Source organism: Fusarium verticillioides, chromosome 2 (genome assembly GCF_000149555.1).
Source record: "Fusarium verticillioides 7600 chromosome 2, whole genome shotgun sequence".
Taxonomy (NCBI): Eukaryota; Fungi; Ascomycota; class Sordariomycetes; order Hypocreales; family Nectriaceae; genus Fusarium; species Fusarium verticillioides.
Genome location: NC_031676.1, coordinates 233396 through 260096, shown reverse-complemented (window position 1 = coordinate 260096; position 26701 = coordinate 233396). Strand labels below are relative to the sequence as shown.

Here is a 26701-nt window from a genome sequence, read left to right as displayed (position 1 = left end):
GAGGCGCCGTGATTCGCCAGAGCCAACTGCTAGGGCTGGTGCCGTAACCGAAGTTAGCACAGCTCGAATCCTCCAAGGCATTTCCCGCTTCGATGATCTCCGTAAAACAATGGCAGCGCCAAAAAGACAATGAGACTCGCTCTGTAGAATTTCCTGACATTTAGTGGATTCCTGACATTCTGATTGATAAGTTCATTGTAAATGTCAGCCAAGATTGCCGTTCCAAGGTCATAACCTTGTTTAATTTGCAATACCAAGCATTGGCATCGAGATTGCACCAGAACGCAAATCCCCGAGTTAAAAGTGCTAGAGAACTCCACCCGCTAACCCGCGGCCCCCCAAGCCGACGTACCACGGTGAAACATTCCTTCTCAGCACGGCCGCAAAAACTCGTTTAGGAGATATTATGTATTATCAGGGGAACATTACATTGGTGCTGACGGCGCGCAGACTTTTCTTACTCATGTAATCTATTAGGTACAAAATAATCCAAGACAAGTAAGCAGACCCCCCTGAGTCTGGAAGCAAGCCACGTTGAAGAGCCCAAAACGCAAAACACTTGACTGGCCAGAAATGAAACAAATCTGAGCCACCACCAGCGCCATCTCACAAGATCCATCGCCCTATTGAGCCATGTACATATCGAACATGAGACTTCCGGTCGCCGACGGACCCTTTGAGGCGCAGTAATTTATCAATGCTTGTTTTCTTTCTTATTTCTTTCTTACTCCTGACAATGAGAGACGAAAGTCTGTCGCAGCCCGCGGCGATGCGAGAACCGGTTCCAGAACTGTTTTGGAACTGCGACTGCTACAAGGCGCAGGGTGACGATCAGCTAAAAATGACGACAGATCTTCAGCGCCAGGGGAGAAAATTAAACGGCCACCGCGTAATCGCACACACGCGACCACTAAAACCGGACACTTCCTCTTTGGGCGTGCCTCGCTGTTCTGACCGTTGTGTGTTTGGCTGCCGAGTTTGCCGCCCGTGGTTGGTGGGGCTGACTCCCCTTTGGACCAAAATTTGGGGCTGAGCTGGAGCTGGACCGGAGTCGGGCGAAATGTCATCACAAGCGCCCTGTTATGACACGAAAGGGTTCATAATCCTGCTATTCTTGGCATGTTCTTGATGTATGCTTATTACTGAGTGAGAGTCCTAGACATGGATCGTCATCCTTAAAAGCTTCACTCATAGCGGAGCTGGAGACGAGCCTAGTCAGTTGCTTGTTGGTAACTTGGTACACGCTATACGTAAATCCCCAATAAATACGCAAATCCTGCAATTGTAATTCGTCCAAGATGAATGCCTAGTCGAAGGATTTACATGCATAGCCTCGCCCGGTAACGGATGTCATAGCGAGATGGTGACCCTGCCACGTATATTTGTCGATTTTGGGTAATAGCCGAGCTTTCAGCTTTGCAGCCGGGCAACAAGCAAGTTTAGCCGGTGCCCAGTTCACGATATCAGGTATTTCGAGTCTCGACTGCAGGATAGAATTACTCGAAAAAGATAAGGGCAATAACTGATCATGAACGCAATAGGTTTTTCGGCCGCCTTGAGCAATGCTTTTGAATATCCTTGTTAGTCCAAGGCCTCATGCACTGAAATTCATATCTGCGCAGATTAATCATCCTCAGGAAGCAAGAAAACTTCTGAGGTAAATCAGGATGCGAAAACAACTGGTCTAAGGACTTCTAACAGATAGTCTAAAGGCTTACAAAGATATGCTAACTCTCGTAAGTTTATGCATCACTTGGAAAAGAGGTTCTAAGTTGTCACCTCCCCTATTTCAGACGAAAAGCGTGTGCAGATGGATAGAATACTCCATGACCCCAACAGCGAAATCCCCATGCTTCACCATAACATTCCTCATCTTATCTCTGACCCTGGGCACATGGATCACAGCCGCCACAAGTCTGCATACAATCTCCCTCATCGCAGTGTCTGTTGGCGGCGTGGTCTGATACAACTCATCAACCACGTCAGGAAAACACTCGGCCTCTTCCCAAACGAGCTCCACGGCGCGGTAAAATCGATCACGCGCTAGGAGTCGAAGGGCGGGCACATCGTACTTGTCTGCCAAGACGTACAGCCGGAGAGGTAGTGTCATGTCGTTGCGTAGTTCGGCGAGCTGATTTAGTCCTTCTTGCCGACGACCTTCTGCAACTGCTTCTGCCACCTTTGTGAGCTCGGATTTTTCATCTCCCGCTACGTCGCCGTTGTCTGAAGGACTACCCGCTCGCTCGTCGTATTCATTGTATTCTTCATCTGGCTCGTCATCAGTAATCCAATCTTGACTTCCGTCTTAACTTCCCTCCTCCTCGGTTGACGGCATATCCTCTCCTTGGGATCCGCACGCCGGCTGCTGCAAGTTCTGAATAACAGTCTCAGGATCAAGCAACGCCGCTTTAGAGGGCTTTCCCCAGGTAAAGTTCACACTGTCGGTGTAGGTACCGGTGTACAAGAACTCGAGAAACCGCTCCACGACATCAGGATCATCCTCCGGTAATTCAATAGACCGTGATCCAGATTCCTAAACATCATGATACATTAGCCTAAGACGTGCTGTTTGCACTTGAGGCCTGTTGCCGAGAGGTTATATAGCTTCACAGAACCGAGTGTATTGCACGCACCATGTAGTCGCCGCTCAGTGCTTTATCAAAGAAAGGAGACTGCGTGCATACAACAGCGCGGTGGGTCTTGAATTGACGGTCTCCGCAGATGATGGTCATGTCTGAGAACTTTTCACTGTGAATCAGAGTTGCTAGTGCGGCATGAATAGAAATGCCTATAGATTCCTCGATGTAGTCGTGATTGTCGTTTCTGTACTCACATCCTGCAGAAGAGTAAGATGTTGCACGGCTGCGTTCCCGCGGAGCTGGTGTAGGTGATATCGCTCGCGCTGCTACGTCCTGGGAAGCCCGAGTTCGGGTATCTCTGTGAGGAGAATGAGGAGGTGGAGGAACTGTGGCCATGATCGTATTGTTGTGACCGCAAGGCCTTTGATAAAAGGAAGCACAGCCTACCAAACAGTGGAGGTTATCTTGTTGCAACTAAGGTTAGTTCTCAAATGCGGGGCATTGCTTGATTGGCTAGGCCGCCCTCGTTTATGCATGGCCTGTATTGAGTTATGAAATGGTTATGCAGCATCAAACCGTTGGCCTCCGATATTCAATACTGCGAAAATACAAAGCATTTCTTTTTTGCTGGGCCCGTACGAGATAAGATGCACGATGCAAGCATCAACCATAAGATCCATCAACCCAATACAACACTCTCCTAAACACACCTCAGGAAGCATAGCAACTGTCCACATAACAGCCCGAGCTGCTACCTTATTCTACGCTAATGATTCACAAACATTCGTTGTTTGCACCATCTCATTTTCCAAGTGCTAAGTCTCCCACTTATGAATCATGAGGATAGCATCTGCGAACTCATCCGGGGCTTCCATGGGAAACGCATGCCCAACATCAGCTTCTCTCCTCTCATAACGACCAGAAAAATGTTCAGCATGTGCAGCAGTACCCCCTGGCTTCAAAGGATCCTGTCGTCCATCTAAAGTGATGGTCGGAACGCTAATCTTTGGTTGAGCAGCTAGAGCATCCTCCAGCTTCTGCAAAGCTGGGTCGCCTTTTGCGTTACCGAAGCAGAATCTGTAAGCATGAATGACAACATCCACAAAATCAGGATTATCGAAAGCGTCTGCAGTTCGGTTGTAAAAGTATTCTGAGAATTTGAAAGAGGGGGACCATTGCTTCCACAGAATTCGACAGAGATCTCGTCGACTCTCTGTCAGACATGCTATCCCACGCTCTTGTTGGAATAAATGCTGATACCAACAAACACATTCCAAACTCGGCGCAAAAGGCTTTTGATAACTTGAAAGATCGGCAATGTCGTAACCCGCATATGAAACGAGTCCAACGACACGCTCGGGCCAGAGTGCAGCTGCAACGCATACAGACATACCGCCCCAGTCAAAGCCGCCAAGGACTGCCTTTTCAATGTCCAAAGCGTCCATGAGCTCGATGACGTCTGAGCCAAGTGCTGCTTGCTGACCACTCCTCATGGTCGAATCTGAGAGGAAGCGAGTTGGACCATAACCGCGAACATAGGGAACGATGACTCTTGCACCGCTGGAGACGAGTTTTGGGACAACTTCATCATATGCGTGGATATCGTATGGGAAGCCGTGATATAGAAGGACAGGCCAGCCTGATAATGGGCCGTGGTCATAGTATCCGACTTCTAAGGTCCGTATCTTAATTGTTTTGAGTGACATGGCTGTTTCGAATTGAATGATGCCGAATTGATGATGATAACATAACATTAAAGTCACAATAATGCGTGATGTTTTATTATTGCTGTACGCCTTGTGGTTGACATGTACTATCATTCCTGATACAACAATGTGACGTCAGATCTAGGAACATTATTATTAATGACTTGAATAGTAAGCATAGTTAGTCTACTTCAACCAATGCATTACTTAAGTTAACGTTATACCGATATCAAAAAATACTCTCTTTAGAAATCTTACTTGAAATCATTTGCTCTGAACATTGGTTCGGAGGTCCATATACTTACATAGATGTTCATGCTGACGTTGTGTCCAGGAACTTGATTATTTTACTTCAAGCTCTTGAGATCCTCTGAATCCTGATGTTTAGCAAATGCGCGATGCACTCATAAGTTATCATGTCTACTATTCAAAGTGACACTCTCACAGATACAGCTCAGGTAGCTTATCAAATGCCCACACAGCTGCCCAAGAGATATAGCAAATTCACAAAGCAAAAGCATTCTTAAAATCCACGACAAATCAATCTTATCATTGAGTCAATGAAAAGCGTAGTCTAATAACCTTAAATATGCCGTGTGCAATCGAAAGAAGTCTTTTGAAACGGGATCAACTTGCATAAATAATCAATACATCGAAATGCCCTTCTTCGATACGACACAAGAGAGTTCTCCTGTCTTCTTCGCAACAAGTTTGATAGAAAAACATACATGGCTATCAGCCTCCTCCTGTTGTTGGTAGTGCCATTCGGTGCCTGAGTATCCATCGTCCAGTAATATGGCCTTCATGTCCCATTTTTTTCAGCAACGGCATCTTCATCAGGCAGAGTGCTGGTGCACCGTATGCTTCTCGCTGTCTTGTGGAATAAGGTCTGTTTGTATGCCTCCAAGTATCAAACCCGTAGTCCATAGAAGCTGAAAATTGTGGCCGCGATCTCTTTGAAAATCAGCTTCTTCCGTTTCTCAAGTCGTATTTTTGACCTACTGCTTTGACGGCCTGCGGCTAGCAGCTGTAATTTTGATTATGTGAAAACTGATTCAAGATTCTTGATGATGTGTGCTCTCGGAGTTCTGGAGTGTATAGCAACAATAGCATCAGCTCCATGCAGACCTTTGACATGTACCACATGGTACTCGGCCAAGTGTCAAGATGAAGCGACCGATAGTCAAAAGTTGCTCAAGGTAGCTTCGCTAGTTCTCCTTTGTTGCCAGATCGGGGAACACAAAAGCTGAAAACATCTCGACGACTTGAGAATAGAGCCCTTGGTGATGCATCGTATAGAGACGATGTGTTGAAAAGAGGGCCAACGTAGTAGAAAGTAGATGTCCAACCCATCAAAATCTGCGTTTCTCTAACTCCCAACTCCATTTTGGATCGCGATACGATGCTTTCTTGTACTTCTCCGATGGACAAGTTGGACAAAATAGGTTATGAACGGATTTGTTCGCGCCTGACATCCTGCCGCAGGAGCCAAAAGTATCTTGGGCACGGTGACATATGACCTGTTCCATGCGTGAGTCGTAGAGCTGTTTGCACCATGTACAGGTGAAATGTGTCATTGTATTTACACACATGGTTGCTAGTTGAGGTTGTGAGGGGTGGAAAATTGGTGTGTGAGTTTGGTGAATACTTGAGGAACAAGTTTGAGCCGTGAATATTGGGAGTGCAGTCATATTTATAAAGTGATATTGTGAGTTAATTGTTAGACTCCCTTGTGATTTCTATGTGAATTTATCTGAAAGTTAATGTCCTTATTTTCAGTCATGAGCCCCTGTTGGTGAAGTTTGTATGCTGTTGGAACTCAAAACGATCGTTCACACGCCATTTGGCTTTATATCGGTCTGTCTTAATGAGCTTACCACCAAGTTCTAGTAGATCCAAATACTGAATAATCATATGCAAATGATAGACTGCCGTCATTTGAATAGTACTTTCCGTCAAGTAAAACAGTCCGCCAAAGAAAAGGAGGAGTATTTGCCGAGTAAAAGTTAAGCTTCCTATAGGAAGTCAATTCTCATAACAAAATCTCTCAGCCACTTGTTATACTTAGGTTAATGGCCTCATCTGTGACTCATTTATAAGCTTTTTCCTTCACCAGAGAACCACTTACAAGATGCATCTATGTGAAGATTCATAGAGGCATAGTGGAAGTAAGAGGCCGCTCTTGAGCTTGAGTTCGATAGCAGCTAATAGGATGCAGGAGATTTGAAATTTAGTTGCCTTGGGCTGAATTTATTGCTAAACGGTTCGTAGACTTATGTCCATTCAAGATTCTTGTGATGTACTGCTGTTTCATCTTACACCTCTTGGACATATGTCAAGCCCGTTACCATAGCAGACATAGGTCATTAGTAATGGATCATCGCACATATCGGCCTTCATATGTTGGGCAATTTAATTTCTAAAGCTCCAATATTTAATTGCTGTCATAAAGCCTCCTCAGGGAGCAAGAAGACACCAGACCTTAGTAAAGGGGCCGAGGCCAACTCTGCTGCCGTAGGAGGAAGGGGAATGAGAGACGGGCTGCGGTCAGCCATCAGGCCCAGTGATGGTGAGAGTCGAACCAGGAGCAGCAGCCATTTCGTTCCCGGAGTTTGTTTAAGAGATAAAAAAAGAGAGAGACAGAAATTTGAAGAAGTAAAAGAAGGAAAAACGACACGATGCTTGAACACGTGATATTGAATATTTCTGAGCCTGGGGAGGCTTTTGCGTGGTGAAACTGGGAGACAGTGACAGGAACTCTGTAGATAGAACGTCCCTGATTCACTGCCCCTCTAAGCGCGACAAGCTTTTCATTCGGCATCGCTGGCCAGTTTTCTTCACAACCTCATGTTTAGACTCCTCTCAGATCTAGCTTTAACGCCAGGGCCATCTTCTTTTGTCTACTGCCGTATTCAGTACTTTTCCTTTTTAACGAAACATATCCCAACGAGGAGATGGACTCTGACCCCAACAGTTTGGCCACTGGCCGACCGAAAATCACTGCCGCCGGTAAGTCTAGCGCGTTGTATGGCGTATTGATAGCTAAGTTATATATAGATATACAAGCAATGTCGATCAGAGAAATCCTGGTCAACATCCGTCGTACTATCAAGCCGAATAGGAGGAGACGCAGAAGGAGGAGGTAACTTATAGTAGCCTCCTGGACTCTGCGTCCAAAATCAAGACCGTCAATGGCCGTACTTGCAAACCATTGAAGGTATTATAAGTCCTATACCTACTTATGTATTATCTAAAAGCCTTATACTAATTAGTTACTAGAATGCCATTGCCGAATCAGAGAGGAGGTGAACGAAGAAGAAGAAGCCTCGGAGCCACCTACCAAGAGGCGCCGTATGAGAAAATAGATGGCTGGCACAACGAAATGAGCCAGCGAAGATAATGCATCCTCAGCTGCAGCCAGTTGGCCCCCTCCCGCATCCTGAATCACAACATTTGGTAGATTTTCTTTCTCGGGCGTTGCAATAGAATGCGTCGGAGCATTCAAAGTAATTTGTGTATAGAAGTCAAAACAATGTCTATCAAAGAAATTCTAGCGAATATTTGCCGAAATGTTGAAGCCACCTGTGAGCTGAGGATCCAGGAGAAGGAGGACGTTACCTACAGCGGCCTCCCCGACTCTCTCGTCGCTTGGAAGACGCGAAGAGTCCCAATGACAAACTCCCTGAATCTAAGGATGATGGTTTGAGGAATTTAGATCAATTTTGATGAGTTTAGACCAACTTATCTCAAATAGAACACATCAGGCCCAGGCTTCGCAGCAAAGAAAGCCGAGTAATTGATCTTCCCAACGCCAACTCTCTCTGATATCCCATCCCTCGTTTCTCTGAGCAAGAGCACATTACAAACATCCAGAACACTGGTAGTTCCAAACCGACCCATATCCCATCGTGGATCACCAGTCTCATTAACCTTCTCAGTACTTGGCTTCACGCTCTCATCAGGTGTATCAGGCAAGCGTCTTCTTTGCAGCCACTCTTCTTGGAGAATTTCATACTGCATTCTCATCGGATCACCATCCCAGTACATCTCCCATCCGATGGGTGGAGGTGCAACGTATGAGAGACTGTCGCGAGATATGGCCACGAGGATGTACTTTACTGGAGAACCATGGACTTCTTCAGCCGTCGAAGGGATTTTGAGCTGTTCAAGCGAAACGTTGAGACTCAAGCTCCCAGCGCGATAGCCTTGATGGTAGAGGATACGCTGCCACGGTCGACGGTTATTGGCTGACCTATCTTCATCGTTGACTCCTATCTGGATGAAGTTGTCCTGTATAGGTGACGCCAAATACGACTCAGAGGGCTTCTCGCATAGTCGAACCGACACCGCTTTGGCACGGAAGTACAAGGTATCTTCGAAGGGCAACTCCACGATAGGCTCGTCAGGAAGATTAATCGGAAACTCAAATTTCATGCCCGGATACGCCTCATGCATAAAGAGATGTTCATTTCGGTCCTCATTGTGCTCAACCGCCCATCCATGCTCGTAGCAGTCAATATGCAAAAGCGACCAAAGATCAGTCTTGTGCAGCAATAGGCGCGAATTCTCAGCTTGACGTCTCTTCTCGTCTATTTCCTCTTGGGTTCTCTCCACTTGCACAAACGTCTCCATGAATTCGTCGACAGTAGCTGATTTAAGCCACATTATCATGCTGACTGGGGCATAGCACACAGCGTTATGGAAACCTCTGCCACGGTATGTAACGTGCCCTTGCCAAGCTGCCCATGTCCAACTGGGAAACAAAATCTTTCCATCTGGTGATCGTCTTCGAGAAAGGGGTTCTCTGGGATACCATAAGAGAGATCTTGTGAGAGCAAATTCCGGCATGGCGTGCCAGAACTTGGTATTTGTGCCGCAGCGGATAAGGTCTGCAATACCGATAAAGGCATTCACGGCGTCGGACTGCCACGTCATGTTTCTCTTTGTATAAGCATCGACAGCGTGAGCGTACGCTTCCCAGAGTGTATACCCCTTGATAAGAGGTGCGTTGATTGTATCCGAGCTCGGGATAGCCTTTGATTTGTATAACGGAGCACCATCCTCTGAAGCTTCGCCGGTAGTTGGATCTTCGCCGATAAAAATCGTCATGTCATCTTCTGTTGCGAAAGCTTTGTTGACATACGCGGCCTGGGTTGGGTCTGACCATATACGCATCCATAGGCTGTGGACTCGAGATGTCAGTTGGAGATGGTCATTGAAAGGCGTGATCGTGTATGAAATTGGGTCAGAGACAGGAACAGTGTCTTCGAAGCAGGCTCCATGGGGACAAACAAAGCACATCTGAGCGTCGGTAAAGTAAACTGATCGTCTTGAGAGGACTCGTTCTTGGAAGGTCCACGCTCTAGTGTTCCATAGGTTATCTTCGATATCGAAATATCTTTGTCTGGCATCTTGGAATGCGACGGCAAGAGTGAGTCCCTGGAGCTGTTCGATGCTTTGCTCTTTTGATCGAAGAACTCCAACGCCTGGTAGTCCATCGGTGGGGTTGACGTTGGACGAAGCCATGATTGAAAGCATAGCATTGGCGTAGATAGTCCCCATGTTTGTAATAATCCTAGCTTTATCGTCCTTGTCATCTTGCGTGATGCATAAAGCATCAATCCAAATATAGCGGATACCGAGCTCTCTCGTGACTTTGATAGCATCAATAATAGTTTGCGGAAGTTCGACGCTGTTACCTAGACCTCCAGGTCTGCTAAGCTGGTCTTTTGTTTGGGTAGTATACTGTGTCTGACTTCCAGTTCCCCAGACGTAGGAAAGACAGATATACTCGCATGGTATGTGAACCTCCTTCACACAGTTGTCAATCGTATCGATGACTCGCAGTGTGCTCATAAGAGGTTTGAGGTATTCAGTAGAGTCTGTTTCTGTTTCTGTTGATTTATGATCCTTGTTGCAAGCCTGAAGCCACTGTCGAAGGCGGAGTATATCAGCAGCGTCATTTTGAACCACGAGACCCTGAAGAGGCTTTGATTGACTCCTCTCGCTCTGCACTGGATGTATCACAAATCTTGAAACCTTTGAATGGTCAAGATCCGAGAATTCTACTTCCAGCCTTAGAGCAAACTCCGGCCCGTCGTCCAAGGTGCTGATACTCAACTGCATCCCTGGCCAATCATCAGGACGAACATCCGCGAGTATCCCATCCTGAATAACCGTCTTCCGGATCAATCTGCAGAAGGAACAATGGCTATCCTCATCCATGACCTTGGGAATGCCATACACAGAGATGCGGGACTGTCCTGGTAGTTGATTTCCCGGTAGACCTCGTTGAGATAGAAGCACCCTGAAATCAATGTGTCGACACATATCGCACAAATATTCAGCATCCGTCTCTTCAAGAACAGGAGGATCAGGAATAAACCACTCCTCATCACGGCCATCAGAGTCTTGAAACAACCCCCATCTTTGTATAAACTGATGATGCTTATACTGATCAAACTTGGCCGTCTCCTCGTCCTTGACTTTCTCATCCGACTGGTCTCCAGATTCTTCCTCAACGGAAGAAATATGGATGCTGATTCGACTCAGCTCTTTATCCGCCATACTATCAACATCTGGTTTCTTTTCTTGTATGGCCTTATCGACAGTCTCGAGACTTTGTCTTCCCCTATTCTCGCCGAGACTCTCCCAATCACGGATCATAGCCGCAGTCTCTGGTGATTGGTCCAGGATCTTTCCATCTCTTTCTTCTAGGGCTTTTCTGAGTACTGTTCTTGTGGTATGGTCGCGAATGTTTTTGGAAACGACTGATTTTAGGTTCGGCGCCATTATGAATGTGTTTCCTAGCGTGTATATCCGAACTGAAGTGAGATAGAAAATGAGGTTTAAAGAGAAAACCAGGGGCTTTGGCTGGTCTTATATCTGCCGAGTTCCGTAGGATTTCTAGCTGCGGAGTGTGATCCTTGCATTTCTGGCCGCTTTTCCTACTGCGCCACGGACACGGACACGGACTTGAAATACACTAAAGCTCTAGGCGAGGAAAGAAAACTTAGGACCTTGATCCTAACTGATAAAAAAGACTTAGGTAAATTTGCAGAAATTTAGGATATCTTTTTACTGAGTTTATTTGACACCCTTTCTTCACCTTCGAGGATGCTATATCCTGAGATCCTGACGACCACTGGCTCCCTGACCGACCTCCAGTCATTTCCGCCAGTACGCCTTCTCTCTTCTCAGACTGCTGCGATACAGACGCGTTGAATGGGCTATCAAGAATAAGTCATCCATGCACTGTATTATGAGATTCATAGCTAATTTGCGGATAGACATGTCAATCAAAACGATGATGGCGAGCATGCGCCGTAAAGTTGAAGCCGACATCGAGCGGAACAAGGAACGGAGACGCGAGATGTTTTTGGACAAGAAGAAGCGAAGAATTCCAACAGATAAGCTTATTGCTCGTGGCCTGGTTAAGAAGATGAACTAGGACAAATATAAAATCTACCGGTGCCATATCGGCGCCCCAGGAATCCAACCCTTCACCCTCTGGCATACCAACAAATCCTGGGCACCCTCCTCATCCTCCCCCTTCGACCCAATCGTAGCATAAATCGTGAATCCACATCTCTCCAACGTCTCAATCAACTTGAGCAGTATGATCCTCGTTTGGACAGTGTCTGTCCCTGAAGGATTCCATGGCATGTTTGCAAGATGTGCCTTGAAGCGGTCAGATGTGATTTCTTTGCGTCTTACATGACGACCAAAGATCTGTAAGATCGCGTCTGTGAGGTCTTTGGGTGGTGAGTCTATGATCTTGAGTTTATCGCTGTTGTCGAATGATATGCAGATCCAGTCGCACGGCGGTGGAATGGGATCTTGCTTTCTAAAGATAAGTGAATCTGATATGTTAGTTAAGTTCATATAAAATAGTCAGAGAACATACCTTTGCTCTCAGACTTGAGCGTAATCTCCATAGCCCCCTGCAACACCCACCCCATATCAAACAACCTCTCCAGAATTCTCAACATCAATCTCCTCGAATCATCATTCCCACCAGACCTATGCAGCCAAGGCCTTCCGCGAAGCCTGAACTCCATTGACTCCCCGTAGGGCTGCACATGTGAGATACCAGCTGGCCATCGTGCTGCAACGACTTCTTTGATGGCTGATACTTCTGCTTCTGTGAAGTTGATGAGACGGATGCGGTCAAACATGTTGAAGGTCATGCAGGCGAATTGGGTTTGGAACATTGGCGGTGATGAGGCCATTGTTTCTTGGAATGATGGGGGGAGGTCGGGAACCTTTTCGGGCATTTCTGTGGGAGTGTCTGTGGCTTTGGAAGAAGACATTTTGAAATGAATTTACAAATTGAGGGCTGATGCTCAATGATGAGAAATACTGTGTGTTGGGCTGTGTGAAAATTAATGTTGCGTGGAAATGTATCGCTTCAAGCTGGGAATAGCGTCATTTGTTAACGTTAAAAGAACACCAAAAACCTTCTAGAAGCGAGTGGGTTCTGCGTGTTTTATACAGGGTACCTCGTCCTGTTGGTCCTGCTGCCTTACCGTGGCTGTGCGGGCCGTGAGGCGCAGCAGGATCACCACCCACCACCAACGTAAAACTACCAGCATAATTATTCCCATAGAGCAGTTGGCTACTAATAGACTGTGCTAGCCCTGCTATACTTTCCAACAATATACACCCCCCTCAGCGAAATGATATATAAAGCTAGGCCAGCGATCTCGAAGACTATAACAACCAGGCTGGCAATAAATGTATAGGACTTGACAGTATCAGTAATGGTTAAATACCAATAGCCCGAGGATTCTCTTACCAGTTCTATACATAGAGTTGCCCAGCTTTGCCGCGACCTATTCTGGCATGACCAAGACCATAGGTCACTGTTACTCTGAAGCACTTCTTTGTCGATGATCAGGTAAATAGTTGCAATGACCCAAGCTGCAATCACAGTACTAGAGCTAGCCAGCACGGCGACAGTATGTACCCAGCCGTCACGCAATGATTGGGGCTATCCTGATGTTAGAATATTGTGAAAGGGCTTTAGGTGGTCTTTTATAAACTCACAAGGCTGAGATGAGCTGCTATGGCTATTACCTGGATAAAGGATGCAAATACTGCAATTGCCAGCATTAACCAAGTCGAGAACATGTTGACCGCTCTCCAGCCATCCTCATTTCTACTCCCGGATTTATCCCAAACATTAACTCCATGAATAAGTAAACTCAGAATACTCAGATCGAGTAAAAGGATCAAGATGCGCAGGCAGAGTCTGACGATATCGAAAGCACCCCGACGCTTATTCCGCGCACGACGCCTCCTGAGGAGAACATGTTGATCGGAGACCGGATGAAATGTCTTTGTACCGTAGTCATCGTCGACTTCGTCATGAGGGTCGAGCCGGTTCGAGTATGACTCGTAGGCAGGGGGTACACTGAGGTCCATGATGGTTGAGTATTGGGTCTTGGATGTGACTAGCTTGGTTCGGGCTATTCAAGTGGAATTATGTGTGCGGGCTGTCATCTTCTTATGCTGTGATAGTTAATGGTAACTTTACGAATTTTCATGTAGTAGTATCCCGATCATGTAAGCCGCAATTCGGCAACACCGTTCTTTAAGCCTTGGCCCTCGGATGACCCAATTATTTATCACCTAGGCAATGTAAGTAAGCTGACCATCAGCCGTCACGATAAAGCTTGATATTTTACCTACAATATGCTCACTGCATGTCGGCCAATCTAGACCATTTGGGGTTGCAGAGCTGGGACTTGGTGGGGTAGCTCCCCGCAGCCCCTCTAGAGAAAATTCGCTTGTTGCAGAACCTGGATAACCTCCACTGTCAGCCTGGATGAGAAGCTGAAGATTTTACTGCAGCCGGCGTGGCTGTGCCCAGCCCTGTTTTGCTCACATCTGACGAGAGTGTGAGTAATAGCTCAGTCGCGCAGTGGAAATGTCTGGTTCAGAATTGATGCCAATCTGCGGTGAGAAGCATCTTCAGTCCGCCCTGCTACGGCAGCCCAAAACAAAAACAATCGCTAGAATCCATTGCTTCTGGGAATTAGCGGCCGTCGCAAATCACTCAAGCAACAGTTTGATCCTCACATCTTGGCAAACAGACCCCAAAGTCAGAGCAGCAATTATGTTTTGTTCATTCTCTCTCATCAAAGTTTTACAAGTCTAGTATACCACGCGCCCCCCTGCTCTCCCCAAACTCCAATGCCTTCTACCGCCACTAACCATGATCCAAATTCTACAATCCAAAGCAAAAACTGCCATGTTCTGTCATGCCGCCGCGGCGTTTTTTGTTTCGCCCGAATGATGATGATGATGATGTTACTAGTATACAAGAATGCTTCTTTTTCGTGAGTGCTGACTATTATTATCGTTTGCGTGTGTCCTTGCCCTTCTTCTTTCCTTTCTTTTTATCCTTGGGCAGTTCGAGTTTCGTGTCTTTGAGTTGCTCTGCCATTGTGCTGAGCATGTGGTCGTCGATGGTGTGCATTTTGTGGCCCCATGCGTTGTACTCTGGTTCTTCTTCCACTTGAGGTGTGTCGAGGTCATCGAGTGCGCCGTCGAGAACAGACTTGCCAGCGGGTGTGCCTTGTCGCGCTGTTGATGTGCCGGAAGCGTTGTTGCTGGGCTTTTCCGTAAAGTCAGCATCGTCTGCTTGGATTTCCTTCTCTGCGACACGGGCAGCTGCAACATCTTCTCTGTCTTCTGCTTGTTCGAGCGCCCGACCGACTCGTCGTTGGTCAGAACTGGTGTCAGGGCCGCCGAGGACTCTATCCAGGGCGGCGTCTGCAGCATCCAATCCTTCGCTCTTCGTGTCGAGTTTGTCGCTGAGGACGTCTCGTACAGAGAGTTTGTTGAAGTAGTCGGTAGTGAACTCTCCTTCTTGAATGACCACATCATCCAGCATTTGCTTCTGTGAAGCTTTACGAAGAATGTTGGCTTCAATTGTGTGTTCACTGACTAGACGGTAGATGTGTACATCGCGAGTCTGTCCAATACGATGGCATCGATCTTGACATTGCTTGTCCATGGCTGGGTTCCAGTCTTGGTCATAAAAGATGACGGTATCTGCACCTGTAAGGTTGATGCCGAGACCGCCCGATCGAGTCGACAGGATGAAGCAGAGAATTCGCGGGTCATTGTTGAATCGGTCGGTGAGAATTTGTCGCTGTTCCACCTTGGTAGCACCATCCAGGCGGAGATATTTGTGCCCGTGAATGTTCAAGAATTGTTCGAGGATGTCCAGGACTTTGGTCATCTGTGTGAAGATGAGAGCGCGATGACCACCAGTCTGAAGTTTGCGCAGTAGCTTGTCCAAAACTTGGAGCTTTCCACAGTCGTATTGTAATAGACGCTTGTCGGGGAATTGAATACTGAGTCGCATGCGCCCTTCGTGCCAAGGATCGGGCGGCGCTTCTTTAGGTAGAAATGGTGCCCATCGAACAGGTTTCGAGAGTTTGAGGTCTTCATCCGTGAATGCTTCAATTCCTTTGCGACCGAGGACAAATTGATCCATGTCTCTGGTGACAACGGCCGGTGTAACACATGAGAACTTCTCAATAGTCGTCTTGAAGCTGTCGGCACGCTGATTGACGGTCGGTATCATGGACTGAATGAGCCTCGATTCCTCTTCGAACCAAGACATTACCATGCGAGGGACTTTGGGGCGGGGCTTGTATGGCCTCTTATCGGTACCAATAGTTAACAACTCTACCAAGTTCTTGCCATAAATAGGCTTCTTCTGGCGGCGTAAGGCATTGAGGTAAACGCAATGTTGAAGCTCTTCAAAACGTCCCCACCTTGCGCCACTCTCCAAGTATGCGATGTTCGATGAGACTGTTGAAGGATCTAGGTGGTCGTTTGCTTGGTGTGCACGGGTTCTTTGAGCCTCTTTAAGGTCCATCAATATTCGATGAGAGCTAAGTTGTGAGATTCGCTCGGCTTGTGTCGTGGAGAGGGATTCGGATTGAGTAGGGATGAGGTTGAGAAAGCCGAGGCTGACATCTTTCATGGGTTTGGGATCAAGAAGTAGCTTCTGTACCCTTTGCTCGATAAAGTCATAGTCTGAAACGACAGACTTGCTCATTCGGAAGGATGTCATGATTGGTCGGTCAACAAAGAGATCTGGGTGATTGCAGACCTTTCGTAGTTGCATGAGACAATTGATGATGGAGAGATAGTTGCCAGAGTTGAGTGTTTCCTTGGTGTCATTCCGTGAGAGGAATCCATCGTAGAGCTCACGTTGTCGCTTGGAGAGTCGGCAAAACTCAACGTGCTCATATTTGGCAGGCATTTGCTTCTCGACGTCGGCTTTCAATCGTCGTAGTAGATATGGTCGCAGAACTTTGTGTAGCTTCGAGATAATAGCTCGTGCCTCATCGTCCATCTGTTCTCTCCCACTCTCAAGAATTTGCGATTCAGGCTTTGCGAACCAATCGTGAAACTCTTGCAGGTCGGCGAAACCACCAACGCCATTCTCAGCCGGCATGAGGAAGAAGAGGAGCGACCAAAGTTCTGTGAGGTTATTTTGGAGAGGTGTGCCTGTGAGTAGTAGCCTGGCTTGAGTGTTGAAGCCAAGTAGAGTCTGCCATCTTTGAGATTTGAAGTTCTTGATGTTGTGTGCTTCATCCAGGATCATGTAGTGCCAGCGACGTCGCTTGAACACTTGCTGATCCTGAAGAACAAGCTGATATGAGGTGATACAAACATTCCACACATCATCGTTGTTCCAGCCTTGTCGCTTGCGTTTTCGTTCCTCTTGAGATCCGTAGTATGCCAGAATTTTAAAGCCAGGGCACCATTTCTTGAACTCCATTTCCCAATTGAGCATGACACTGGTAGGGACTACAACAAGATGCGGTCCCCATACCTCGTGCTGACATGCTAGATGTGCAAGCAGTGCGATAGTCTGAATCGTCTTGCCAAGACCCATTTCATCGGCAAGAATACCGTTGGTGCTGTTGGCATAAAGACCTGCCAGCCAGTCCAGTCCGTCGCGCTGATACTCTCGTAGGGTGCCTCTAAGAAGAAAAGGTACATCAATTTTGTGATTTGATGATGCCTCTGGTGAAGCAGATCGGCTTGGTCCAGTTTTGTCTACTACCATCATCTCCCCAGAAGAAGCCGTGTCCAGCTCAGATGGCTTGGTTTCTGATGTAGGAGGGGGAGACATACTATGTGCACGACTGGGAGGATTAGTTGGTTGTTCTGATGCCGATCTGTGGTTTTTCAAGGGTAGAGTTGGTGCGTATTCTTGTTCCTCGGTAGGTTCGGTCATGACAACCTCAGTGTCTTGTGGTGTGGAAGCCTCCGCGGGGGCCTCAGTGATGATATCAACATCGACCGGTACATCCTCAGTCGACGCGTCGGGTACATTGGGTTCTGGTGCCGGTGTTGAGGCTTTCTGTTCAACATCTGCAGCCCCTCCAACTTCTGTCGCTTCGGGCTTCTCAACAGAAGCATCCTCAACTTGAACTTCGCCATTGACCTTTGGCGTTGACTCTTCGGCGTCAACCATCTCAGTATCCCCATTCTCAGTTGGCTCCTCTGTCGCAGCTTCATCGTTCATCTTCTTCAGCTCCGACTTGCCAAAAAGAAGTCCCAGCAGACCACCTCCAGCATCTTCATCAGACTCTTCTTCCGATTCGTTCTCTCCCTCCTCATCACTATCCATATCGGTAGACCCCATGTCATCATCCATATCAACAGACTCGTCGCTGGTATCGGCATTTTCTTCCGCGGTTGCTTGGGCAGTGTCAACTGCATCAGTGTCATCGCGGCTTGGTTCGGTGATCGGTGTCTCTGCATCCGGCTTTTCGAGTTCTGGTATATGGGCATACTTCTCGCGCAGCTGCTCCTGTGTCAAGTTCTCATCACCAACATCCTTCAGATCCTCCTCTTCGTCACCCTCTTCCTCATCTGATGACATTATATCGCTGTCGGGATCGTCTTCGTTATCTCCGTCTTCTCCCGACGCCAAGTCAAGGTCATCGTCGTCGTCGTCCATGCTCATGTCGTCGCTAAGATCATCGAATCCATCCTCTTCCTCTTCAGAAAGTTGCTCGGAATCCAACCCTGCCCTCCGGGCTTGCAATTTCTGTTCAGAAAGGTTAACAGCTTCATTCAAAGCTGCCTTGACTCTCCTCTGCTCTTCTTGTTCCCATTCGGCCAACCGTCGACGATTGACTTCAGCACGAACATTCTCCCAAGTACCGAAAAGTGCCTTCACCACAACACGATATCGAGATATCCATATCGCCCTTTGTTCCGCTTCGATCTCTTCTTCTGACTTTGGTTGGCGCCGTAGCCACTCGTCTCGACAGGCCTCGGCCACCCTTTTCGCGGTCAATCGATGTCGTTGTTGCTCAGCCAGCATCAGTTTTCGAAAGTTCATCATAGCCTTCACCATATGGTCTTGTCGAGCCCATTGCCTAGGCGGCTCTTCCTCTGCTTCCGGGAGAAATACTGAGCAGCGCCCTTGAGAGAGGAGCCCACCAGGTTCAACTTCTTGTTCAATTCGAAGAATGGTGCGTGCGTCCTTAGCAGCCATTTCATCTGTATAAGGCGGGCCATCTTCAGATGCCAAGAGTCCACCGTCCTCAACAGGGATGTCACCAGCTCGAGCCCAAAAGTCCTCAAAGTTCGTACTAATCTTGGGTTTCTTTCTGACTTGATCGGGATGCACTAGAGGAATATCACCAGATCGTCCGACTCGTAACTTAATGCGGGGCGATCGATTGGTAGCATTTTTCGGCTCTTGAATGTCGTCTTTAACATCATTAAATCGTGCGGATCTTCTCGATCTTGTCGAGGCTTCTGGAAGAGGGCTTCGACGTCGGGTGGAACGGGAGGGTCGGGTTTCTGTAGGCTTTTTTGAAGATTTTGGAGTCGACGCGGGTGTTTGCTTCGAGGGAGCTTTGGTGGCGGGGCTAGCTTTGTGTGAACCGTTGGGCATCTTTCTTGAGTTGCCATTAGTCAACTGAATTTCTGCCTTTGGTTTGGAAGCATTGGAATTTGCGCCGGATCGTCTCGTGCTTCGAGTTTTTGTATTTGTTTCGACTGGGAGTGTATTGATGCGGCCCGATTTTCGACGTCCATTTTCCGTGTATGACGTTGGGCCGTCTGCAGATATCTTCTTCCATGGTGGCGACTCGGGCTTTATCTTTTTTGGCGTACGTGGAGGTGTCGATTCTCGTGTGCGTCGTCTTTTTGCAGGTCGTTCATCGTCATGGACATGACCGTTAGGCTGTGATTCTGATGCATCGCCGTTCGTCTCATCGTGGCCATTAGTCATCCCGTTCAACGCGTCATCCCCATTGACATGCGCCTCGGGCGCGTTCTCGTCCTTGATGGCATCAGGGTCCGACTTGGGCAGCACGTTGGCGGGCGACGCGGTCTCGGGCATAGTCGCAACGTGGAGACAGTGGACGCAGGGGGCGTTTTCTCTGCGAAGCTATCATTTGCGGGGTCGAAATTAATGTCTACAGAATAGTAGCGCTTCAGCGGATATTCATACAAATTTTGCACATGTTCAGATGCCTTGCGGGCGAACTGTGTGGAATTTAGTGGTAAAATCCAATGTCGTCAGCAAAACTTTTGAGCTGGGGAAGAATCGAAGATGCACGCCCCTGGACCTCCAAATGAGCTAACCGAAAATGGCCCGAACGCGCTTTTTGATGCCTGAGGCCCAATTTTCGGTTGAGAATCATCACAGCCTCCATTGGCTAAAGCTTCAACGAGCATCACATCACGTCACAGAGCAATTGGTCGCCGCGACACTGTCACTCGGCCGAGGTATGCTGCCAAGTGGATTTGGGGACATGCTCAATTGATCGCTAACTTTCCAGATGCTCCCTCAACGAATTGTGCGGGCCTCGGCCCTGCGCAGCACCATGACAGCTGCTCGACGACTTCCCACGATCCAACGCAGAACCTTCCTCCCCGATCAGTATACCGACAAGAAGGTCATTGACCAGAAGTACCCCGAGCCTCCCAGCTTGAGCGAGGCCGAGGACCCTGGAATGGTCAGTGATGATGGGTACGAGGAGGAGCGAAGCTGATAATCTCGCAGAACGGCGGCTACATCAACCCTCCCCGAATCAAGCGACAGTTCCGTGACCCTCATGCGGGCTGGTGGGATCCTCAGGAGCGACGAAACTTTGGTGAACCCATTCACGAGGATAACGATGTTCTTGGAATCTTTTCTCCCTGGGAGTACACCTGGACTACCGCTGGTCCTGGTGCCGTCATGGTCGGAACCTTTATCGCCGTTTTCCTGAGCGTTACCGGAGTTGTCTACCTCAACTATCCCGATCGACCTGCTTATCCCCGAGAGTTTGAGGGTGGTCTGGAACGAGAGCTTGGTGGCCCTGGAGCTACAAGGGTGAGTGGTCAGGGATATTGGATGTTCGTATGCTAACGGTTATAGGCTCGCATGGAGGGTGATGAGGAACCTTGAGAAAAATACTCATTTGTACATAAGAAAGAATGGTTCAATGGATTAAGTTCAATGGATGTTAGAACTGTGCACCAGCAATTGATGGTTAAGCGAACTGACATGATATGGCTAACAAATGGCTTGACTGTAAGGTGTAGTTTATGGCAGGGGACAAGTATAACAAGGCCAATCAACGATTACAGTTGGATTCCCAATTGCTGTCTGCCCATAAAGTGTTACAAACGTCCAGCTTACACCGAGTCAAACTTACACCAATGTGTCTTGGAGGCTTTGCTCCTGAAGCCTGCCACGGTCCCTGGAATCAGCCCTATGGACCACGTTTAGTCCCCAAAATCGGCCAAACAGGCTGCTCGTCACCTTCCCACAAACATAGCATAATATCTCGGGCAAGAGCAAGGACAAACCATCATGTCGTCAATAACATTTCCTCCTCCAACTCTCATTCATCAACTCTACTCCCCCATATCTCCCATCCCATCAAGATGCGATACGAGGATTGGGATGTCCTTCTTTTCGAGGAGGGCTCTAGTATCCCCTCTCGGGAATTCAAAGTGGCATGTCATGTCGTTCAACATGCGGGTAAGTCGATGTTTGGAGTGCCTAACACCAAAGCTAATCATGGCAGAGTCCATGGGCTCTGCTCTTCCAACCCTCACCTGTTTTGTCCCTGGTCTCACCGCAGGAGTTCCCTTTCGTCTTTCTATCCATTCTTGGAAAGCATTAAAGGATTTAAACGGTGATCATATCCTCAATATTAGCAATTCGGTCCTTGAAGCCAGGCTCTTCATCGATGGAGCTCTTGTTGCGTATGTTTCCCATTTGTCTGCTGGTATCTTACTAATATTGGCAGAACTACCTCCGCTACCGGCAGCGTTCGCTTCCCGTTGATCATAGACAGACAAGGTCACGAGAGCCTCAAGTTCCCCATATTCCAACAGGAACTGCTCTATCAACGTCACTGGAGCCCAGCCGACAACCTCGGCCGTATCAAACTCCTCATCAACCAAAGCTTTCCCAGTGCTTCGTCGAGCGTTTCGTTCAAGGGCAAGGCAGTCGTGTTTTCCTTTCAACATGCACCACAGCACATTCTAGAAAGCCTTCAGATAGCCTGGCCCAACCCAGCCATGTGGAATCGTCAACGTCAACCTTCTGCACCTGCCTCTACCCATAGTTCCCATGTCAGCTCGCGTCCAATTTTTGCGCGTCGTGGACAACCAGCCCCAGAACATATCAACAACGATGCCGCTCTTGGAACAATGCCATTTTCTGGTAACCCTACCTTTGGATGTCTAAATACTCCAGTGAACGGGCCAATGTCACCATGGAGTTATGTTCTCGTCCCGCCAGGAAGAGAAGGATCACCTTATCTGCTGGCTTCCGAGGTGCAGTCTCGTAGGAACCATGAACGAGCATGGCCGACTTCTCCAGTTCTCACCGACGCCACGTTTAGATTGGATCAGACCCAGAATGCATCGCAACAGATGTACCCCCAGCCGAACAGTGCTCCGATGTCATTTGTGCAACCTCAGCTACATAGTCCTACGATTCAAGGGTCGGCCGAATTCGGCCGAGGAACCCCAAGAAATCCTGCCAGGCTTATCTTTGCGCCGAAACGCAACAGTCCACAGGAGTCTTTCGACTTGGATGTTGTTGAGAGGGCGACAAAGAGAGCTCGAGCCAACACTCCAGAGTCTGCAAAGACACTTAGCCAAGAAAATGAAAATATCAGCCCTCACTTTGATAGCCCTTACGAGTTCATAAACGCGGATATTATTTGATCTTACGGGCGGCGGTCTCCCCGTAGTCGATCACGGAACGCATCACATGGCATGGTAGGGGTATGTTATCTCACTGTTTCCGACATTGTTTTCTTGTCCTACATGTAGCATCAATCCATGTTTTATCACATATCAACTTTGTTGTCTAGCTAGTTAGATGCACAAGCTTAGTTTGACCTTGACAGGCAGTTGTTAATACAGCATGCGATGATTCATCAGTTTCGCGAAGGTTCCGGGCTTCCGTCTTAATGCCTTGCATGGAAACGGCTTTGCGGAAATATGAATGGCAGGCTACTGGCAGCTTATAACACCTTGTACAACACTTGTAACACCCGGTCTCGTCATGTTGACTCACTCAACGTGAAAGATTCGACGTCGGTCATTCGACCTCCGTCCTCCGGTCCAAAGTTATTCATTACAAAGCTGGGATAATTCGGGCTCGGGGTTTATTGTAAGTCCGCATGCTGCGAAACATCAAAGGTAGGGACCGTTCTGACCATCTCGTTCTCTTCTAATGATCGAATTGGTTTGGTTAGGTCGCACAACTTCTCATCTTCAAGCCCCTTCTTATATCGTGTAGCCCATTTCCACCCAACCTATAACGAGATCACTGCCGGCCTGATACGATTCGTGGCTTTCACGCCGATCTATGCGAGTTCGCCAAAGGATCAAATGTTCACATAAGCATCCACCTCAAGTCTATAGCGAGATCAGATGAGATTGGCCACTATCATTAATCTCAAGATATACGGGCTTACCCACGGCTGAAGCTGAACGGAAACTCCGACAGTCATCCAAGGCTTATAGACAATCCGAGCATCCTCAAACCTCACGGCTTCCGGCCTCCGCTAGGTCGCAATTTCTGGCCTGGAGGAGTAAATGCGCTACACGATCTTATCGTTCCACGCTTTCTCTTGGTCAAGGCCGCTGAAGTCATGGCAGGCCCCCATATGCATGGGCGGAATGCCACACCTTGTGCCAGGCCACAACTGCAGGTGAAGATCTTTTGTCAAGTCTTGTTGCTGTGGTTTTCCTCTGGCTCCCGAGGTGAGACAAAAAGTTCATCGACTCAGCATGAACTTCCTGAAAAGATTCCGTCGTGTTACATTGCTCTGCAGGCTTCTCGTGGGTGATTGATGAAGCTAAAAGGGCGTGTCTTTCCGCATGCTTAGCTGTTGTTGTTCTGTTCACTTCCAACGGCATTCGTTGCAATTCTTCAAGATGGCTTCTATCATGTCTGCCCCAGACTACTCGATGGCTGCGACGAGTCGTTCGCACCTGAGTGTACGTCTGCCAAAAGAAACTCTTTACTCATCTTTGAGGGAATCTTCTCGCTACTTTAACTTTGACTCAGAGACAGCCAAGCTTGCCCGAGATGCTGATGAGTGGCTTGCAACGCATCCCAACGGTTCGGGGTCTAAAGAAAAGGATGTCAACGGTATAAGTCGACCTTCGTCAATTGCTCCAAGCAACTTTAGTGTTCGATCTTTACCAGCAGACTACAGTATGCCAGAGTATCATGGTAGAGACTTTCCTCATCCTGTCATGGGCTCAGTGCGCCATAACGAGATTAGACCTCGATCCGCTGCTCCAACAGAGAGTACTGAGAAGCTTCGATCATCACCTCCTGTAGACGGTGTTGAGCCCACAGGACCTGATCAAGAGTATCCCACTGGAGTGAAGCTCGCCTTGATCACCCTCGCTCTTTGTCTCGCCGTCTTTGTCATGGCCCTAGGTAAGTTCATCATCCCATTAGTGACCCCGCTCACACATCAGACAACTCCATCATTGCAACCGCAATTCCCAGGATCACCGATGCTTTCGAGAGTCTCAATGACGTGGGATGGTACGGCTCAGCATACATGCTCACAACGGCCGCACTGCAGCTGTTCTTTGGTAAGCTGTATACCTACGGCAGCATCAAGTGGACCTTTCTGTCAGCCATTGCTATCTTTGAGGTCGGTAGCCTCATCTGCGGTGTCGCGCCCGACAGTGTCACCCTCATCGTGGGACGAGCTATCGCCGGCGTCGGTGGCGCTGGCATATTTGCTGGTGCGCTCACCATCCTTGCCTTTTCGGTGCCTCTTCACAAGAGGCCTATCTATACTGGTCTTGTCAGTGGTATGTGGGGTATTTCTTCCGTTGCTGGGCCTCTGCTTGGTGGTCTCTTTACAGACAAGGTTTCATGGCGTTGGTGTTTCTACATCAACCTTCCCATCGGCGCCATCACCGTCGTTGTCATTCTCTTCTTCTTCCCCGAGCCCGAGCGTGATATCGAGCCCACGACATGGCGCGTTCGCTTCTGGCAGCTTGATCCCATCGGGACTGCCATCTTCATGCCCGCCATCGTGTGTCTCTTGCTTGCTCTGCAATGGGGTGGTGTCGACTACGACTGGGATGACTCGGTCATCACATCTCTCTTCATGCTCGCTGCCTTTCTTCTCATCTTGTTTGTCTACGTGCAGTACAAGATGGACGAAAACGCCACTGTGCCTCCTCGTATCTTCAAGAAGCGCACCGTCTGGGCTGGCGCCTGGTTCTCATTCAATACGGGCGCGTGTTTCCTCACTGCCATGTACTTCCTGCCAATTTGGTTCCAGGCTGTACAAGGACAAAGCCCTATCATGTCGGGCGTGAGAAACCTCCCGATGCTTCTCGGTATTGTTCTCTGCGCCATGGCCGCCGGTGCTGCCGTCACTGCCTGGGGCTACTACACGCCTTTCATGATCGCCGGCTCAGTCCTCATGGCCATCGGCTTCGGCATCATCACCACATTTGAAGTTGAAACATCGACAGCCAAATGGATAGGCTACCAGCTCATCGCCGGTATTGGCGTAGGTATTGGACTCCAGCAATCCCTCATCGCCGTCCAAGTCGTCTGTGAAATGGTCGACGTCCCCACAGCCACAGCCCTCATCGTCTTTGCTCAAACCCTCGGCGGTGCGCTCTGCGTCACCGCTGGCAACACTGTCTTCACGAACACGCTCATCAACAAGATCAATGAGCATGTGCCCGGTCTAGATCCGTACTCTGTCATTGCGACTGGTGCGACCAATATTCGCAGTGTGATTAGAGAGGAGTGGCTTGATGGAGTGATTCTCGCGTACAACGACGCGTTGACGACGAGTTTCTATGTTGGTGCTGGAACCGCGTCGGCGACGATCATTGGTGCGTTGTTGGTGGAGTGGAGGAGCGTCAAGGGTCATGAAATTGAGATGGGAGCGGCTTAGGTAATGGTCTGTAGTGTCTTTGTGATGGTGATGGTTGATGTTGGAGTTGAGAGAGGCGACGGGTAGAATAAAATGAGGCTGGTATGGTAGAGATAGCAGAGCGTTCTTATGAATGATGATGATTTGTTTGATCTTAATTTGAATACGACTGTTATTCATGCTGTGTCTTGTTTACGCGGAAATGCACACCTTAAGATCTCGAATTACCCTGCACCTGGATATATTTCCAGTCTTTATTCTCAGGACTTGTATCATCTCGCAAGTCTTCTATATCCTTTTCCCTTGTTCAAAACTGTATTTTCTTAGTTCAAGTCATTATTCTCGAGCTGTATTAGTGCTATCACAGCTATACTTACCACTCATCGTCAAGACGAAATACCCTCCATTCTCCCGCTCGATTTAGTTCACAGTCAACGGAAGAGAGAAGAAAAATAATAAAGAACAGTATCCATATACACGTTGACAGATAGGAAAATAAATCAGATGCACAGTTCCTTTCATTTCAATTCATAAGTACTCACTTCACAGTATCACCAGTAATTGAGAAATGTTGTCGCGATTAAGCTGTTTCCTTCCATTTTCAAAAATGCAAGCTCTTAAGCTTAAGCGGGTGGAGCCAATGAAAACTCGCGACAATTGCGGGGAGCTGTAGTTCCCGCGGGATATCATGTGATGCAAGCACAAGCGAGCCAACGCAAAAGTGGAGCGATATCAAAACTCAGATCCTCACCAAAACAACACGAAAATGCCTCACCAGCATCAAAAAGAATTCATTAGGGCTCCACCGGGGATTGAACCCGGGACCTCGCGCACCCAAAGCGCGAATCATACCACTAGACCATGAAGCCGAATCGTAGTTATTACAAATGATTCGTAAAAGAACAATATGATTGTGATGTTAAAGCGAGGGAGAGTCTCCCGCTCCCTTCACCGTCTGACCGTCCACCCTCAGGGTCTG

General features: G+C 48.1%; 9 protein-coding genes and 1 non-coding gene across 10 annotated transcripts; 3 read left to right on the top strand and 7 right to left on the bottom strand.

The window, feature by feature from the left end:
• Positions 1-1789: 1789 nt before the first annotated feature.
• On the bottom strand, positions 1790-2975 carry FVEG_05890 (hypothetical protein; the record flags this gene model as incomplete). Its single annotated transcript, XM_018894118.1, has 3 exons — positions 1790-2268; positions 2311-2533; positions 2634-2975. The coding sequence occupies 3 exons, from the start codon at positions 2973-2975 to the stop codon at positions 1790-1792; spliced, it is 1044 nt and encodes a 347-aa protein (XP_018751119.1).
• Positions 2976-3394: 419 nt separating this feature from the next.
• FVEG_05889 (hypothetical protein) lies at positions 3395-4285 on the bottom strand (the record flags this gene model as incomplete). The annotated part of the gene is made up of 1 exon (XM_018894117.1): positions 3395-4285. One exon carries the CDS (start codon positions 4283-4285, stop codon positions 3395-3397), a length of 891 nt encoding a protein of 296 aa, XP_018751118.1.
• Positions 4286-8026: 3741 nt separating this feature from the next.
• Positions 8027-11077, bottom strand: FVEG_05888 (hypothetical protein; the record flags this gene model as incomplete). Its single annotated transcript, XM_018894116.1, has 1 exon — positions 8027-11077. One exon carries the CDS (start codon positions 11075-11077, stop codon positions 8027-8029), a length of 3051 nt encoding a protein of 1016 aa, XP_018751117.1.
• A 454-nt stretch (positions 11078-11531) lies between these two features.
• On the bottom strand, positions 11532-12780 carry FVEG_05887 (hypothetical protein). Its single transcript, XM_018894115.1, has 2 exons — positions 12192-12780; positions 11532-12147 (listed from the first exon to the last, which is right to left on the bottom strand). The coding sequence occupies exons 1-2, from the start codon at positions 12595-12597 to the stop codon at positions 11750-11752; spliced, it is 804 nt and encodes a 267-aa protein (XP_018751116.1). The 5' UTR covers positions 12598-12780; the 3' UTR covers positions 11532-11749.
• Positions 12781-12905: 125 nt separating this feature from the next.
• FVEG_15757 (hypothetical protein) lies at positions 12906-13711 on the bottom strand (the record flags this gene model as incomplete). The annotated part of the gene is made up of 3 exons (XM_018904949.1): positions 12906-13031; positions 13083-13277; positions 13334-13711. The coding sequence occupies 3 exons, from the start codon at positions 13709-13711 to the stop codon at positions 12906-12908; spliced, it is 699 nt and encodes a 232-aa protein (XP_018751115.1).
• A 680-nt stretch (positions 13712-14391) lies between these two features.
• On the bottom strand, positions 14392-19919 carry FVEG_05885 (adenosinetriphosphatase). The gene is made up of 2 exons (XM_018894114.1): positions 19794-19919; positions 14392-19730 (listed from the first exon to the last, which is right to left on the bottom strand). The coding sequence occupies exon 2, from the start codon at positions 19680-19682 to the stop codon at positions 14646-14648; it is 5037 nt and encodes a 1678-aa protein (XP_018751114.1). The 5' UTR covers positions 19683-19730; positions 19794-19919; the 3' UTR covers positions 14392-14645.
• Positions 19916-21034, top strand: FVEG_05884 (NADH dehydrogenase (ubiquinone) 1 beta subcomplex 8). The gene is made up of 4 exons (XM_018894113.1): positions 19916-20071; positions 20125-20301; positions 20349-20660; positions 20706-21034. The coding sequence occupies exons 2-4, from the start codon at positions 20125-20127 to the stop codon at positions 20733-20735; spliced, it is 519 nt and encodes a 172-aa protein (XP_018751113.1). The 5' UTR covers positions 19916-20071; the 3' UTR covers positions 20736-21034.
• A 183-nt stretch (positions 21035-21217) lies between these two features.
• FVEG_05883 (hypothetical protein) lies at positions 21218-22596 on the top strand (the record flags this gene model as incomplete). Its single annotated transcript, XM_018894112.1, has 3 exons — positions 21218-21314; positions 21361-21541; positions 21586-22596. The coding sequence occupies 3 exons, from the start codon at positions 21218-21220 to the stop codon at positions 22511-22513; spliced, it is 1206 nt and encodes a 401-aa protein (XP_018751112.1). The 3' UTR covers positions 22514-22596.
• Positions 22597-23734: 1138 nt separating this feature from the next.
• Positions 23735-25743, top strand: FVEG_05882 (hypothetical protein; the record flags this gene model as incomplete). Its single annotated transcript, XM_018894111.1, has 2 exons — positions 23735-24248; positions 24290-25743. 2 exons carry the CDS (start codon positions 23735-23737, stop codon positions 25741-25743), a joined length of 1968 nt encoding a protein of 655 aa, XP_018751111.1.
• Positions 25744-26519: 776 nt separating this feature from the next.
• Positions 26520-26591, bottom strand: FVEG_15756. Its single transcript has one exon. It is a non-coding gene; the product is annotated as a tRNA-Pro (tRNA).
• Between the last annotated feature and the right edge of the window lie 110 nt (positions 26592-26701).

Excerpts from the sequence above, each read along its gene's own strand:
- FVEG_05887 (XM_018894115.1), bottom strand. The coding sequence starts at position 12,597 with ATGTCTTCTTCCAAAGCCACAGACACTCCCACAGAAATGCCCGAAAAG. Across the intron at positions 12,148-12,191 it reads GCTCAAGTCTGAGAGCAAAG|ATTCACTTATCTTTAGAAAG; the intron begins GTATGTTCTCTG and ends CTAACATATCAG.
- FVEG_05884 (XM_018894113.1), top strand. The coding sequence starts at position 20,125 with ATGCTCCCTCAACGAATTGTGCGGGCCTCGGCCCTGCGCAGCACCATG. Across the intron at positions 20,302-20,348 it reads AGGCCGAGGACCCTGGAATG|AACGGCGGCTACATCAACCC; the intron begins GTCAGTGATGAT and ends ATAATCTCGCAG. Across the intron at positions 20,661-20,705 it reads GTGGCCCTGGAGCTACAAGG|GCTCGCATGGAGGGTGATGA; the intron begins GTGAGTGGTCAG and ends TAACGGTTATAG.
- FVEG_05885 (XM_018894114.1), bottom strand. The coding sequence starts at position 19,682 with ATGCCCGAGACCGCGTCGCCCGCCAACGTGCTGCCCAAGTCGGACCCT.